The sequence below is a fragment of the Sorex araneus genome, chromosome 3, assembly GCF_027595985.1.
Source record: "Sorex araneus isolate mSorAra2 chromosome 3, mSorAra2.pri, whole genome shotgun sequence".
NCBI classification, from domain to species: Eukaryota; Metazoa; Chordata; class Mammalia; order Eulipotyphla; family Soricidae; genus Sorex; species Sorex araneus.
Genome location: NC_073304.1, coordinates 96,791,818 through 96,804,666, shown reverse-complemented (window position 1 = coordinate 96,804,666; position 12,849 = coordinate 96,791,818). Strand labels below are relative to the sequence as shown.

General features: G+C 60.3%; 1 protein-coding gene across 1 annotated transcript in view; it reads right to left on the bottom strand.

Moving 5' to 3' along the window:
* TMEM266 (transmembrane protein 266) overlaps positions 1–12,849 on the bottom strand; it is a 118,852-nt gene that overhangs the window by 41,581 nt on the left and 64,422 nt on the right. Inside the window, exon 4 of the mRNA XM_055131036.1 lies at positions 1,404–1,558. Within this exon, the coding sequence (XP_054987011.1) occupies positions 1,404–1,558 (155 nt within the window). The remainder of the gene's footprint in view (positions 1–1,403; positions 1,559–12,849) is intronic.

Genomic DNA, 12,849 nt, shown 5'->3' with positions numbered 1-12,849 from the left:
GGAACCAGGTTCTGGGGATGAAGACTGGGTCCAGGTGGGGGATTCAGGGCCCCTGGGCTCGGGGCCAGCACTGCGCCCTGGAGGGCTTCTCTCTGTCCTGTGAACTCCGGTGGGAATAACCCAGAGGCCCCCACCCCCATACGCGTGGGAACAGAAAATCCTTCCCATCATTTCTCAACCGAATCCCTGCACCTTCTTCTTTTTAACGGTGCACTTTAGCAGAGCAATAAATCTCCGATTGTGCGTTTTATGGAAGTTAAGATGCCTTTTATGAGCTGCTATTGGATCTCCCACCAAAATCAATCTCCCGGATACTTAATTTTAAGCAAAATCCCAGGGCCGGCCAGGTTCTCAGTTCTCAGCACCACAGCTGCTGCGGCGTGGCCCGCATCCCCACGGCACCGGGAACGAGGCTCTTAGGGCCCACCTGCACAGCGGTGGCCGCTGCCCCCGCGGGACAGAGCATGGCCAGCAGGACTGCACTGAAGAGAGTCTGAGTGGCCAGCGACGCAGGTCACTTTATGCAGCCAGATACTCTGATGGGAATCCCAGGGAATCCCCCCTGCGCAGACCCCAGTGGGGCTCACCCACTCATCCTCTCCTAGAGAGAAGAGAACTGACGGACCCCCAAGGCAGACGCTCCTTCAGGGAACTTGAGAAAACAGGTCCAAAGTGACTCCCTGGGGTGAGAGGGGACTGGGTCTATAGTCCTGGATTTTGCCAGTAGGAAATCTGGTGTTGTTGTTGTTGTTGTTGTTGGTGGTGGTGGTGGGGTGTGTGTGTGTGTGTGTGTGTGTGTGTGTGTGTGTGTGTGTATGTGTAACTTATAATCTATCCTCTATCTCACCTGTGTTTAGTGACAGACCTTCTGAATTGGGAGCCAGGAGCTAGAAGCATTCGTGCACAGCCCTGGTCCTCAGCCCTGGCCCCCCAGACAGAAGGCCTCAGCCTGGGAGTGGTGGGGGGGGGGCGAGGCAGGACCCCACACAGAGGCCAGAAAAGGCAGCGGGCCGGTGGGGGGAATAGAGGGTGGAGCTGGGCGGCCCCCTGGTGGGCAGGGGGCGCTGACCCCGGGGACAGTAGCTGGGGCACCTCACAGCACGGCCTCCGGAAGAGGTGCCCCCAGACGCAGTGCCCACCGCGGGCAGCTCTTGAAGCCACAGAACATGCCAGCCTGGTCAACCGGGAACGCTAAAAGAGCTAACTAAGGAGTCTGGACAGGGGTCGCCGCCTCCTGGATCTCATCTGCTTCTGGGCCTGGACGACCCAGGGAGGGGTTGTGAGCCGGGGGAGGGGGTGAGGAGGGGGGAGCCCACCCAGGGGGCTGCGGGCCCCGCTGTGCCCGCCCCGGGGGTGGGGGCCCCGCGGAGCGCGTGATCCCCGCGGCGCCTCTGGCTACTCACACTGGAGGAGCTTTATATCTATTAGCAGTTCCAGGGCCAGGAGGAGCACCACCAACACCACACAGGCCACCAGGACACTGTTGACGCTCGCACTGAGCAAAAATACCTGCGCCACGGCCGCCCTCTTCCCGCAGCACGGCTTCAGCCAGGACGACCTGCGGGCGGAGCGCACGGAGGGTGAGACGCGCAGGGCCGGCGCGCCCGGCTTCCGCCCAGCGACCCCAACCCCCCCTCCCCCCGCCCACCACCCCATTCAAGAGGTGGTCTCAGGGTGGGTCATGAAAAAGCCCCTGCTTCTGGAATGGGGACTCCGTGGGGCCCTCTCTGACCATCTGTCCATCCCCTCGTCCCAGACCAGGGGGGAGAGGCAGGGGGGCGGTTCCCAGGGCTGCCCCGTGCATGCGGGACCCCCGACACCTCCAGGAGTGATGCCCCTGAGCACGGCAGGCGTGGACCAGGCGAAAACGACAAAGACACAGAAGGAAACTAGAGCCCGTGTGAAGATGCATCTCCCTGCTTGTGAGGAAGGTGGGTGAGGAAGGTGACTCCGCCCCAGGGAGGACAAACACCCTCTGAGGGTCAAGTCTGTGCCTCAAACCCAGCGCAGAGCGGAGGAGACCCCAGGAAGGGCTTTGCTCCCCTGCAATGGCAGAATCTCTTCGTGCATCTCCCAGGGCTGGCTACAAGGGGCTCAGTCATTCGGAAGGAAGAGGACACGGGCACCAGGGCGCCCCACGGGGCCCCGAGACGCTTCTGGACCCTCCAGGGCATGTTCCCAGGGAGGCACTGCCCGCCTCTGCCCTGGGCACGGGCGCCGTGGCTTACCCCTCACCCACGCCTCTCAACATCTCCCCTCTAAAGCCGCAGCCCCACGGGAGCATGAGAGTGGGGAGGGGTAGGAAGGAAAAAGCCAGAAGGGTCAGGCCAGGGGTCCAGCAGCGCCCGTGTGCAGCCCACTGTGATGGTGTTGGGTGGACACACGTGGAGCTGTAAGATGCGCCCGGACCCTCCGCTCCAGATCACTGGTGTGTGTGTGTGTGTGTGCGCGTGAGGGGTGGGGGGAGGGTGTTTGTCTCACCTCCTCGTCCCTTGCCCCTTCCGGGGCCTATTTTAAACCCTCACACCTCTTGGTCTCACCTAGCCCCCAGCACCCTCTGGAAGCTGCAGGCTCCTTCCCGCCCTCCCGGAAGGAGAGACTCCCCAAGGGAGGCACCTGGTCCCCCAGGCTCCCCCATCGGCCACAATGCCGCGTCCTCTCCCCCTGCAATTGCTGCCAGGGGGTCCCTAAGAGTCCCTCCCCCCCCCCCCCCCGCCGCTGCCATCTGAGATGGGGACCAAGCGCCATCTGCAGCTCGAGAGGCGCCCAAGCAGCAGCCCAGGATGGAGCCCCCCCCACCCTCCAGGGTGCCCGGCCTGCTGTGCCCCCCACGTGGCTGCCCTTTCCGCCTGGACGGAGCCGGAGCCGACACTGGTCTCTTCCTGCTGGGGCTCCTGGCGGGGACTCAGCCCGCTGCAGCTGTCATTCCTGTCATTCCCGTCACTGTTCTCTCAGGAGCGACACCTGTTAGCCTGCCCAGGGATGGAGAAGCCGCAGGTGCACAGTGGGGGTGCAACAGGGTGGGGCTGGGTGCCCGGTGGAGGAGTGCAGGTGGCCCGGGCACTTTGGGCTGCCCCCAAGGCTCCGCTGGGGTGGCCCTGGGGGTCCCCACCCTGCAGGCTCTGAGCAGCTGGGCACTCACTAACCGAGGCCCGGCTCGCTGGGAGTCCAGAGGTGCCCGGGGTGCCCTGGTCATTATTCGGGAGCCCCCCCACGAGCACAGGCAGGTATCTGGGTCCCTGGGGTGCTGCTCTGGGGTATCCCTGCCATCACACCCCTCCTCTGCAGGGGGAGGAGGAGGAGGAAGATGCAGACGCAGAATCCTCATGGGGAAGTGTGGTGTCCCCTCCCACCCTGATCCAGTGAGGTGCGGGGGTCAGGAAGGCTGCCCCCTACCCCTGGCAGTTTACATCTCCCCTGGGCAAACCTGTTGAGTCGGCAGCTTCCCTGGCCCTGGGGAGCTGGTGCTATCAGGGGGTTGGGGGGTGAGGGAGGAGCGAGGGATGGAGGCCGCTATGGCTCCTGGGCCCTGCTCCTGCCTCTGGTCCCCAAGGTACCCCACCCCGCGCAAGAAAGCCCAGAGCGGGCAGAAGGTGGGAGATCGGGGGTGATTCTGCCTTCAGTCCTGCCCACGGCTTCAGCCTCCACCAACCATGCCCACTTGGGGTGACTTCATGGCCCCTTTCCGTACAAGCCCAAGGGCAGCGGCTGGTATCAAGTGGTGGGAACTTAGTAGGATTCCCCAGGCTGGACTCAGTGGCAGCAGACGTGGAGAATCCCCCTGTGAGGGACAGAGGCTGGCAGAGGGGGTCGCCTTGGGTGGGGGCCGGGCGCTGAGGTCACAAGGTTAGTGGGCCTTGACTCGACTGCACCCGAGACCCCAGACTCCCAGCTGTTAATCACCCCACGGCCCGGTCCACACCAGGCCACACAGAGCCAGGGCTCTGCCGAGGGTTTCAGGGTTCAGCAGAGATCAAGAGTCTGTCTTAGGTTCCGGCTGTGCAGAGAACTCTGGGGGAACCTCTGCACCCCACTGCATTGTGTGGAGCTAGTGAGCATGTGGCACCCCACACCTCCACTCCCCCAAGTTGGAACCTGCATTTCAGAGAGACAATGCCAGGTGTTTGGGGTCAGAACTGGTGCCGTGGTTTCCACAGAAGGTGACAGGTGTCTCGAGGAGAACGAGACAAAGAGGGTCTGGAAGCAGCCAGAGGAGATAGTGAAGGTGGCAGGTGCCACACCAGCCCTGGGTGGGGGCCCAGGACCCCTCACAGGGTGCCAGAAACAAGGTGGAGAGCCAGCCCGGAGAGAGCGGATGGGGGTGCTCGGGAGACCGAGTGTTGTGTGTCTGTCTGTCTGCGGAGTATGCAGGGGCTTCCTCAGCCCCAGACGAAGGCTGCAGCCTGAGTCCAGGCTGGCTCCGGGCGTCCAGGCTTCTTGGAAAGTTGGACTGTGGGCTCCCGGGCTGCAGGTGGGCGCTGGTGACCGGGCAGGGGCGAGGGAGGCTTCTGGGAGGCTTCTGGGTTTGCAGAACTCAAGCTGCAAATCAGTTGATCCTCTGAGCTTCAAATGACTCGGACATTCGTGGGAGATTGCGTTTCAGCAGGAAACGGAACAGCATGTGTCCACTTGTCCCAGATAGGTGACCACTGGGCTTTAGGGGCGGGCGAGGGAACAGATCGAGTCTCATCTGTGTCCTGCCCTTTCCAGCCGGAGCTGGTTTTCTCTGTAGTGTTATCCCCGGAATGGCCACCAGAGGGCAGGCATGTCCCCATCTTATGCCAGGGTGCAGCCTCCGTCGCAGGGGCCGTTGGGGGTTCCGGGGTGTGGGCGCTGCCAGAATCTGAAATGCCAACCACCAGATGGCAGGTCCTGGCGGGCGGCAGGGGTTGTACTGATGAGGTGCCACCGACAGTCACTCCTGAGGCCTCCAGCAACCCTGGGGCGGCAATGTGGAGAGGCTTGGTGGGCACCTTTGCACCTCCTTTGGGGATTTGCAATGAACGCTGGCTCCATGCCGAGGTGGTCTTCAGGAGGGCACTGAGGTGGTGGGCCACGGGGAGCAGCCCGGGTCCAGGCGGCTCCAGGTCTCTGGCGGCCATCCCAAGCCTGGCACACAAACAGCCATGACGCACATGCCCCGAGGTGCCAGCATGACCAGACCTGTGTTTGCCGGGGGGGGGGGGGGGGGAGGGGGGGAGGGGGACCGGCAATCCCTGAACTCCACTGTGCACTGCGGGGGATGCTCATAGCCTGGGTGGGGGTGGTGTTGGGGGTCACAGACCAGGGGAGTGGCACATCTATCTCCACGGGCACAGTCAGAGGTGGGGGGATGCTGCTCCCACAAACCCCCCATGGCCAGGGCGGGGCCCCCTCCCTGCCTCCAGCTCTGATCCCCGGGAACACGGCCGGACCAGGGGCTTCTCTGCCTTCACCTCGGGTGAAAATGAGGGGAATTGACTCCACCCCTGAAAACACACAAATCCCCAAGAGGCCGCTGACAGTCCCAGGGATGCAGGGACGCTGTGGAGTTTCATCCACTGGCCTCTGAGCTTCTGAAACTTACTGTGGTGAGGGGGGCAGGGGTGGGGGTGGGTAACAAGTGGGTGTTCTTGAAAAAAAGTCACAAAACATGTATAAAAAAATAAATATATGATTGGCTATGGGTAAATGCTTGATTCTGCATCTATTTTATATCCTTGGGATGATGTGAAAATGTCTCAGGCAAGGGGCCACAGCAGGTAGGGTGTTTGCCTTGCAGGCGGCCACCTGGATTCAATCCCCCATCCCCCCCATCCCATATGGTCCCCAGGAATTTCTGAGTGCAGAGCCAAGAGTAAGCCCTGAGCATCGCTGGGTGTGGCCCAAAAAGTCTCAGGTGAGAAGGGTCCTGAGCCAAGAACATTCCAGAAGCCCTGATTTAAGAAGCCCCAGAGTGCAGCTCAGATGCCAGCTGGGAACCCTCGCTGGGGCCCAAGTGCTCCAATTCTGGAGTTGGGAGACTGCAGACACCGTGTGGTTCCAGAACAACCTGGGGACCCACTTTTCTTGACTGTACTTGTTCCAGATGATGAAGACGGGCCGGGCAGGTATGCCTTACACCTGCTTCTGGCAGTGACCGGGGACTGACCGTCCTGAGCAGCAAGCATTGAGAAGGCTCTCAGGAAGGACGAGGGGCTCTCCTGAGCCTTTCACAAACATTCACGCATCAAGTTGGTTTTTCAGAAAACAACAAAACACCCCTGGGGCCGAGAGCTAGTGCGGCATTTAGGGGTCTGGCCTGGCATACGCCCGATTCAGGTTCAACTCCCAGCACTGCATGGTCCTGGCATGGCCCAGGCTGCCCTGGAGGGCCCTGAGCATCATGGGGTGTGGCCCGGATTAACCCCCAGCACCAAGCACCGGCCGCAGCTGGCCCAGGATTCCCGGTGAGGCCCTGGGACCCCAAGCACTGCTTGGAAGCCCCCACGCGTCATAACCAAGTCCTTTAACTCACCCCCTCTACAGACAAAGGGAGGGGACCCGGATTCCTCTCTGTGTCCTGGTGGTAGCTGGTCTCTCCCCAGCGCACCCTGACACGGCCTCTGTGAGCCCCCGTGGACTAAGCCTCCCCCCTACAGTGTGAAAACCCCGGGAAGCCATGTTGCGGCACAGCCTGCACGGCCACCCACCTTTCCTGTGCTGACCTTGGTACCTGGAGATCAGATGATACTCCAGCTACGCCCCCTGTGTGCCAACTGAAGGCCGGGCACCAGGACACGGGCCTTCACCTCAGACATGCAGCCCCACCCAGGCTCCTCTGTGAAGCGACACGAATACGGGACGGGGACAGGCGTCTGCAGAGGCCCCGGCTGCCCCGAGACCAACACCTGCCGCACCCAGGTGCCCTCAGCATGCGCCTGAAGTGGGTCCAGGGCTTCTTCCTTTCTGCTGACCATCGTTTCTTTTCAGTCTCAGTGCTCAGGGGGCCACGCTGGGACAGAACCCAGCAGAGCTACCTGGCGGGGCAGGCGTGATACCATTTGAACCATCTCCAAGAGGACCTGAGCAGCCCAGTTGGCCCCCCCCCACTTGTCCCCCAGACCCAATGCTTGGAGGCCAGTCACAGCAGCCCCCACAGCCCAGAAACAGGTGGAGAAACAGCAGTGGGAGGCCAGTCACAGCCCCGGAACTTTCTCGGTGCCACTGCAATCCCAGCTAAAGGTCAGCTGCATGAGCAGCTGGGCCCCCGAGAGACCGACTTCCCCTCGTCCCCAAATCTCTGCTTTCTTGCAGCCATGGCAGTGCCAAGTCTGGGAAGGGTGAGAGCACGGGGCAGGAGGTGGGGTGCACGAAGGTACCACCCCCCACTTGGCCCTGAACAGAACCACCCCCATTTGGGGACAGCACAGCCCAAAGGTTCCAATGGGGAGAGGGTCTGGGTGGTGTCCACTCATTTCGAGCCCAGACACTGCACTTCTCTGCCCGCCTCTCTGCAGAGCTGCAATGGGGAGATCCTGGGTCAGCCCTGGGCGTGCCCTACTTCTGTTTGAACGTATATTTGGTCTATCTCTGTATTTATATCTTGTGTCTACGTGCTCTTTCTCATCTTAAATATATCTTTCTATTTGCCTAATATTGTGTACATACCAGAGTCAGGACCCAGGTGCCCCCTCATAAGATTTTTGTTGTTGTTATTGTTGTTCTTTTGCTTTTGGGGTCACACCCAGCGATGCTCAGGGGCTACTCCTGGCTCTGCACTCAGGAATTACTCCTGGAGATGTTCAGGGGACCAGATGGGATGCTGGGGATTAAAACCAGGTCGGCTGTGTGTAAGGCAAGCGCCCTTCCTGCTGTTCTATTGCTCCAGCCCTGGTGCCCCGTTCTATGACTGGGGATCCCCCCCACGCTCTATTACCTAAGTTCTCTTGGGAGAGCGGGTCTTACACTTGAACTTCCCTGCAGGAATCCCAGCACGCCCAGAACCCCCTACGAGGAGGCAGTCAAAGGCGCTCTGCCGCCACCTAGTGGTCGCTCTCAGCTCTATGCCCTGCGCCTGGGAGCGGGTGGTCACTTGCCCCGCCTTCTTAATCAATGAAAAAAATTTGATTTTTTCCCCAAAGGCAAGAGGCTAATTCGTGCAGACCAGGAAATCCGTACCTACTAGAATAATCGCTGCCGCGGGAGAGCTGGATCGCCTGCGGCAGGGATGGAGTTTAGCAACAGGCAAATCTCCTTGGCATTGGGAGTGTGAGTGAGTCTCTTAGAGGGTATTTCCTTCTCTGGGGAAGTAACACAGACGATGTCCCAATCCACGAGGCACGGAATTTCTGCACTTCACACGGGCCCTGTCACAGCAGGCACCAACTTGCCTTTGATGCCGAGCCCCAAACAGCTTTTCCTTGTTCCAAAAGGAGGCCAGGATTGCGTGAAGCAAGGGGGAGGAGTATTTGGAGGCCAATGAGACTCATGTTTGGTAGGATGACAGTGGAGCTGGTATGCCCGGGCCAGGGAGGCCTGCAGCTAGGCCAGTCAGGCCCTGACCTTGAACCTAGGGCGAGAGAAGCTGCTCCTACCCCGAGGATCTTGATCTTGGCTGGAGGTCAAAACCAACTTTCCCCTCTGCCCCTGAAAGATATCTTAGCCCAGCCTCACCCACTGACTCATGCACTCACTAAGGTCATTCTACCTTCTACTTCCGACCCAGGGGCCGGCTCCTGCCCTGGGTGTCACCAGCCCAGCACCGAGCACAGATACATGCAGAGATGGGCAGACACTTATGGTGACAGCCAAGGGCAGAGGGCGCAGGAGGGAGACTGCCCCGGGTGAGGGGTGGGTAGACTTGAAGCGGGAGGTGGTCCCCAGCAAGAGCCGGGTATTCCGGGCCCTGTCAGCTCAACGGCTTCCTCCCCCCTCCCTCTGTGCCTCCACCTTTGTTTGCTGGAGCAGCTAAAATTATTCCAGCCCTCATTGAAAGATGTTGCTTTCTTGCATCTATCTTTCCCCCCCTTGTTTCCCTAGCTTACATCTCAAAAGCCACCCTTTTGTTTTCTCCCCCTGACTGTGAGGTTCTGACAGGAAAGAGACATGAGTGTCACCTCCGGGCGGTCATGTCCCTTCCTGCCCACCTCACCTTTCTCCCAGCTTCTCTCGTCTGAGGGTCTGCCTGGCTTCTCTGTTCAGCCCTTTCTGCAACTCTGAAATAGAAACAGTGACTAAAGGCTCAGCAGCCCTCATTGCTTCACGTTTATTTGGGGGCGGGATACAATCCTGGTGGCGTTGGGGGTTGACTCCTGGCTCTGTGCTCAGGAATGATGCCTGGCTCTGTGCCTGGGGTTGACTCCTGACTCTATGCTCGGGGCTGACTACAGACTGTGCTCGAGGCTGACTCCTGGCTCTGTGCTCAGGGATCACTCCTAGCTCTGTGCTCAGGGCTCACTCCTGGCTCTGTGCTAGAGGCTGATTCCTGACTCTGTACTCAGGGATCACTCCTGGCTCTGCACTCAGGGATCACTCAGAGGACCATATTGTGGCGCCGGGAATCCAACCTTGCCTGATGGCATGTAAGGCCAACACCTTAGCCCTGAACCACCTGGCTCAGCATGTTAATGAAACCCAGGAGAATCAGGTAGCACAGACCCAGGGAAGTTGTGGCTCGAGAGCGGGGAGTGGCTTCGGGACCCTCGCAGTGAGGAGACAGTTAAGGGACCTCAGGACAGCAGGACGCATGACGGGGAGGAGCTGAAGCTGGACCAAGGCAAGCGATCAAGTGCAGAAGCAGCTTCCTGAAGCTTCACGAGGAAGGGAGAGAGGGCGAGGTGGCTGGCAGGGCCCCGACAGAGGGGTCGGCTGCTCCAAGTGCACAGAAAGGCGGGCAGGAAGGGGAGCTGGGCTCAGACGGGAGGGGACGGAGGTGGGGTCGGGCTCTGCTCTCTGAGGGAGAGGAGAGAAGGTCAGAGGGGCTGGAGGGGGCCCTGAAGGGCACGTGAGGGGTCTGGCGCAGGCCCCTGAGCACCGGGAAGGAAACACACCTGGAAGCAGCAGATAAGCAGAGACTGGAGTGCTTGGATTTTGTGGTTGTTTTTGTTAGTTGCTTTGGTTTGGGATCACACCCAGTGCCAGTGCTCAGGGATGACTCCTGGATCAGTGCTCAGGGATCACGGTGGGTGGGGCTTAGGGGACCGTATGGGGTGCCAAGGATTGAAGTCAGGTCTGGAGATGCAAGCGATGGCCTATCGTTCCGGCCCCGAGCCTGGAGCTGTGGGCTGAGTGGGAAGAGCTGCAGTGGGCGGGATGCCTGTGTGTCCCCCCGCCCCTCCCCGAGTTATAGGCTGAGGCCACCCTCAGTGTGACAGCGTTTGGCTGTGGGGTCTCAGGAGGTCACCAGGGCCCACTGAGGCAGGGGTGGGGGTGGGGTTCTAGAGCCTCTGGGAGACAGGAAGAGACCAGATCCCACTTGCTACTCACCCAGCCAGGAAAGGCCACGTGGGGACCAGCGGGAAGGTGGGTACCCGCACGCCACGCAGAGCGCCCCACCTCCCCAGCTGGGTCCCCAGTTGGCACCGGGGCCTCCCGAGCCAGAGCATGGGCAGTGTCTATTGTTTACGCACCCCGGCTGGGGCTGGGCAGGTGCCCACTCGCCCCTGGGCGAGTGTCCTCCCCTGACTCCTTGGCCGCCTTAGTGCAGAAGTGGAGAGGATGGTTTCGTGGGTGGCGCTGTGGCCCGGTTCCGCTGGCCACCAGTATGACAAGGACCAGGGCTTAGAGGTAAGCCAAGGGGTCCAGCCATGGGGGCTCTTGGCCTGTGTCGAGGGGGCTTGGAGGAGAGGTGTGCCCCTGCCAACCCCCGCCAGCCCCTTTCCCTGCTTTCTGGGTCTTGCTCTGATTTCTCCTCCGGCTGCATCAGAGCACAGGAGGGAGAGTGTGAACCTGGCAGTACAGCCAGACAGGGGGCCCCGTGTGTGTGTGCGAGTGTGTGTGTGTGTGAGAGAGAGAGACAGAGACAGAAACAGAGGCAGAGACAGAGAGAGGAGAGACAGAGAGAGACAGAGACAGAAAGAGACAGAGAGAAAAAAATCACAGCCACCACTGTGAGGGTGAGAAGGGACCGGTGGCACCTGGCGTTGGACCAGGAATCAGGTTCTCTGCTTCTCTGTCCTGATAAACTCGTGCCCGTCACCGGTCCCCATCAGGGCGCTGCTAGCCTATTGGGGTACTGAGACTAGACATCGCCAGGGTCTCTCCTGCCCTCAGTCTCTCTGAGGACCTGAGATGCCCCTGAGTCTAAGAGTGTGACTGCCAAGGTGCCGGGTCCCCTAGCATCCTCTGCCCGGGACTCGGGGGCTCTCCACTCATACAGAAAAGATTCCCTTCCCGAGAGAAGCAGCTCTGTGTAGGAAGAGGTCTTGCTTCTGTTTGTTGTGTGCTGGGGCCGCACTGGGTGGTGCTCAGGGCTTACTCCTGGCATTGCACCCAGGAGATCAACCCTGGAGGGTTTGGGGGAACTTAGGGGCTGCCAGGGATCAAACGTGGGCTGGCTGCGTACAAGGCAAGCCCCCTTCCTGCTGCTGTCCTATTGCTCAGCCCTGTAGGAAGAGGTATTTCTGACAAAACTTTTACCGAAGCGGACCAGAACTGTAGCGAGGGTTTGTATGACTGTAGGAGGGGCCAGGTTGGAAATCTGGGGCACCCCAGGGAGTGCAGCCAGAGCCAGGAGGCCTTGGGGTGCAGCTTTCTCTCCCTGCCCAGACGCTGCTATTTTGCCTCTTCCCCCCCTCCTGGCTCCTGTCCAGGGCCTTCTCTTCCTTTCTCCAGGAAGGCGCTGACTGCCAGGGGACCCCCCGCGGGCACACCAACCGTGCAGCAAATCCCTTCGCCCCGTTGCTTCCTATTTACCCAACAGGAGCCGCTTTCCCGGGCACACCTGGAGACTCAAATCAAATCAAGAGCCTCTCTGCCTGCAGGCACCTCATTTGTTCTTTCCTGATTGGAAGCAACCTTGCAAGAGGCCAATTCCAGAGACAACGCAATGATAAAGCTGTGCTTCCTTTGGGCCGTTCTTTTGTTTCCCCCTTCCAGTTTATGGAGGGCAGCGGCGACTCCACAGGGTGCAGACGTGGGATGAGGCACTGAACGCAAATTCTCAGATTCCTTCTGTCTTCCATCCCAGCCCTGTGACCCTGAAACTTGCAAAGTGCACGGACACCGGCTCTCACTGGCCAGAGAGGAGTCTTTAGGACGGGCAGGAGGCACTGCCGATTTTGACCACCAGAGGGCAGTGTCATGGGCCCGGGGTGTGTGTGGAGGTGGCGCTCAGGGCTTAGCGCTAATGGTTTGCCTGTCCAGGGAACAAGTCCCGCTCCCTGTCCCAAAACTATGAAGCATTTTGAGATGGAGGCTGCGACGGCTGCAGAGCATATAACCAAGTGTAAAGCTGTTGTAGGTGCACAGAGAGGTCGTACACACATGCATGCATCTGGCCCTGGCTTGGGGCGGGGGGGGGGGGGTCCTTTGGGACTTCAGCTGGTGGAGAAACTGGCTGAGCTGAGCACGCTCAGGGCACACCCGCACCACCAGGTGCAACCACTACTACCCTGAACCCCTCCCCCTGCCCCCTTACCCACCACTTCTGCCCACTCTATGCACAATGCTTGCAGAAAACTTCTATTTTCAGACATGGTCTACTGGGGTGCCATTTTTGCAAGAGGTGAAGTGTTTCATAAGCACTAGCCCACTGACCTTGGGAAGGTGGGGTGGGGGGGCGCGGAGGATCCTCTGCGCATTGAGCCTGGTTCAATGCTTTCTCTCTCCCTTGCATCAGGGTAGTTGGGCAGCCCTACACCTTTCTCTTCGAAGTGGCAAGTGTGTTTC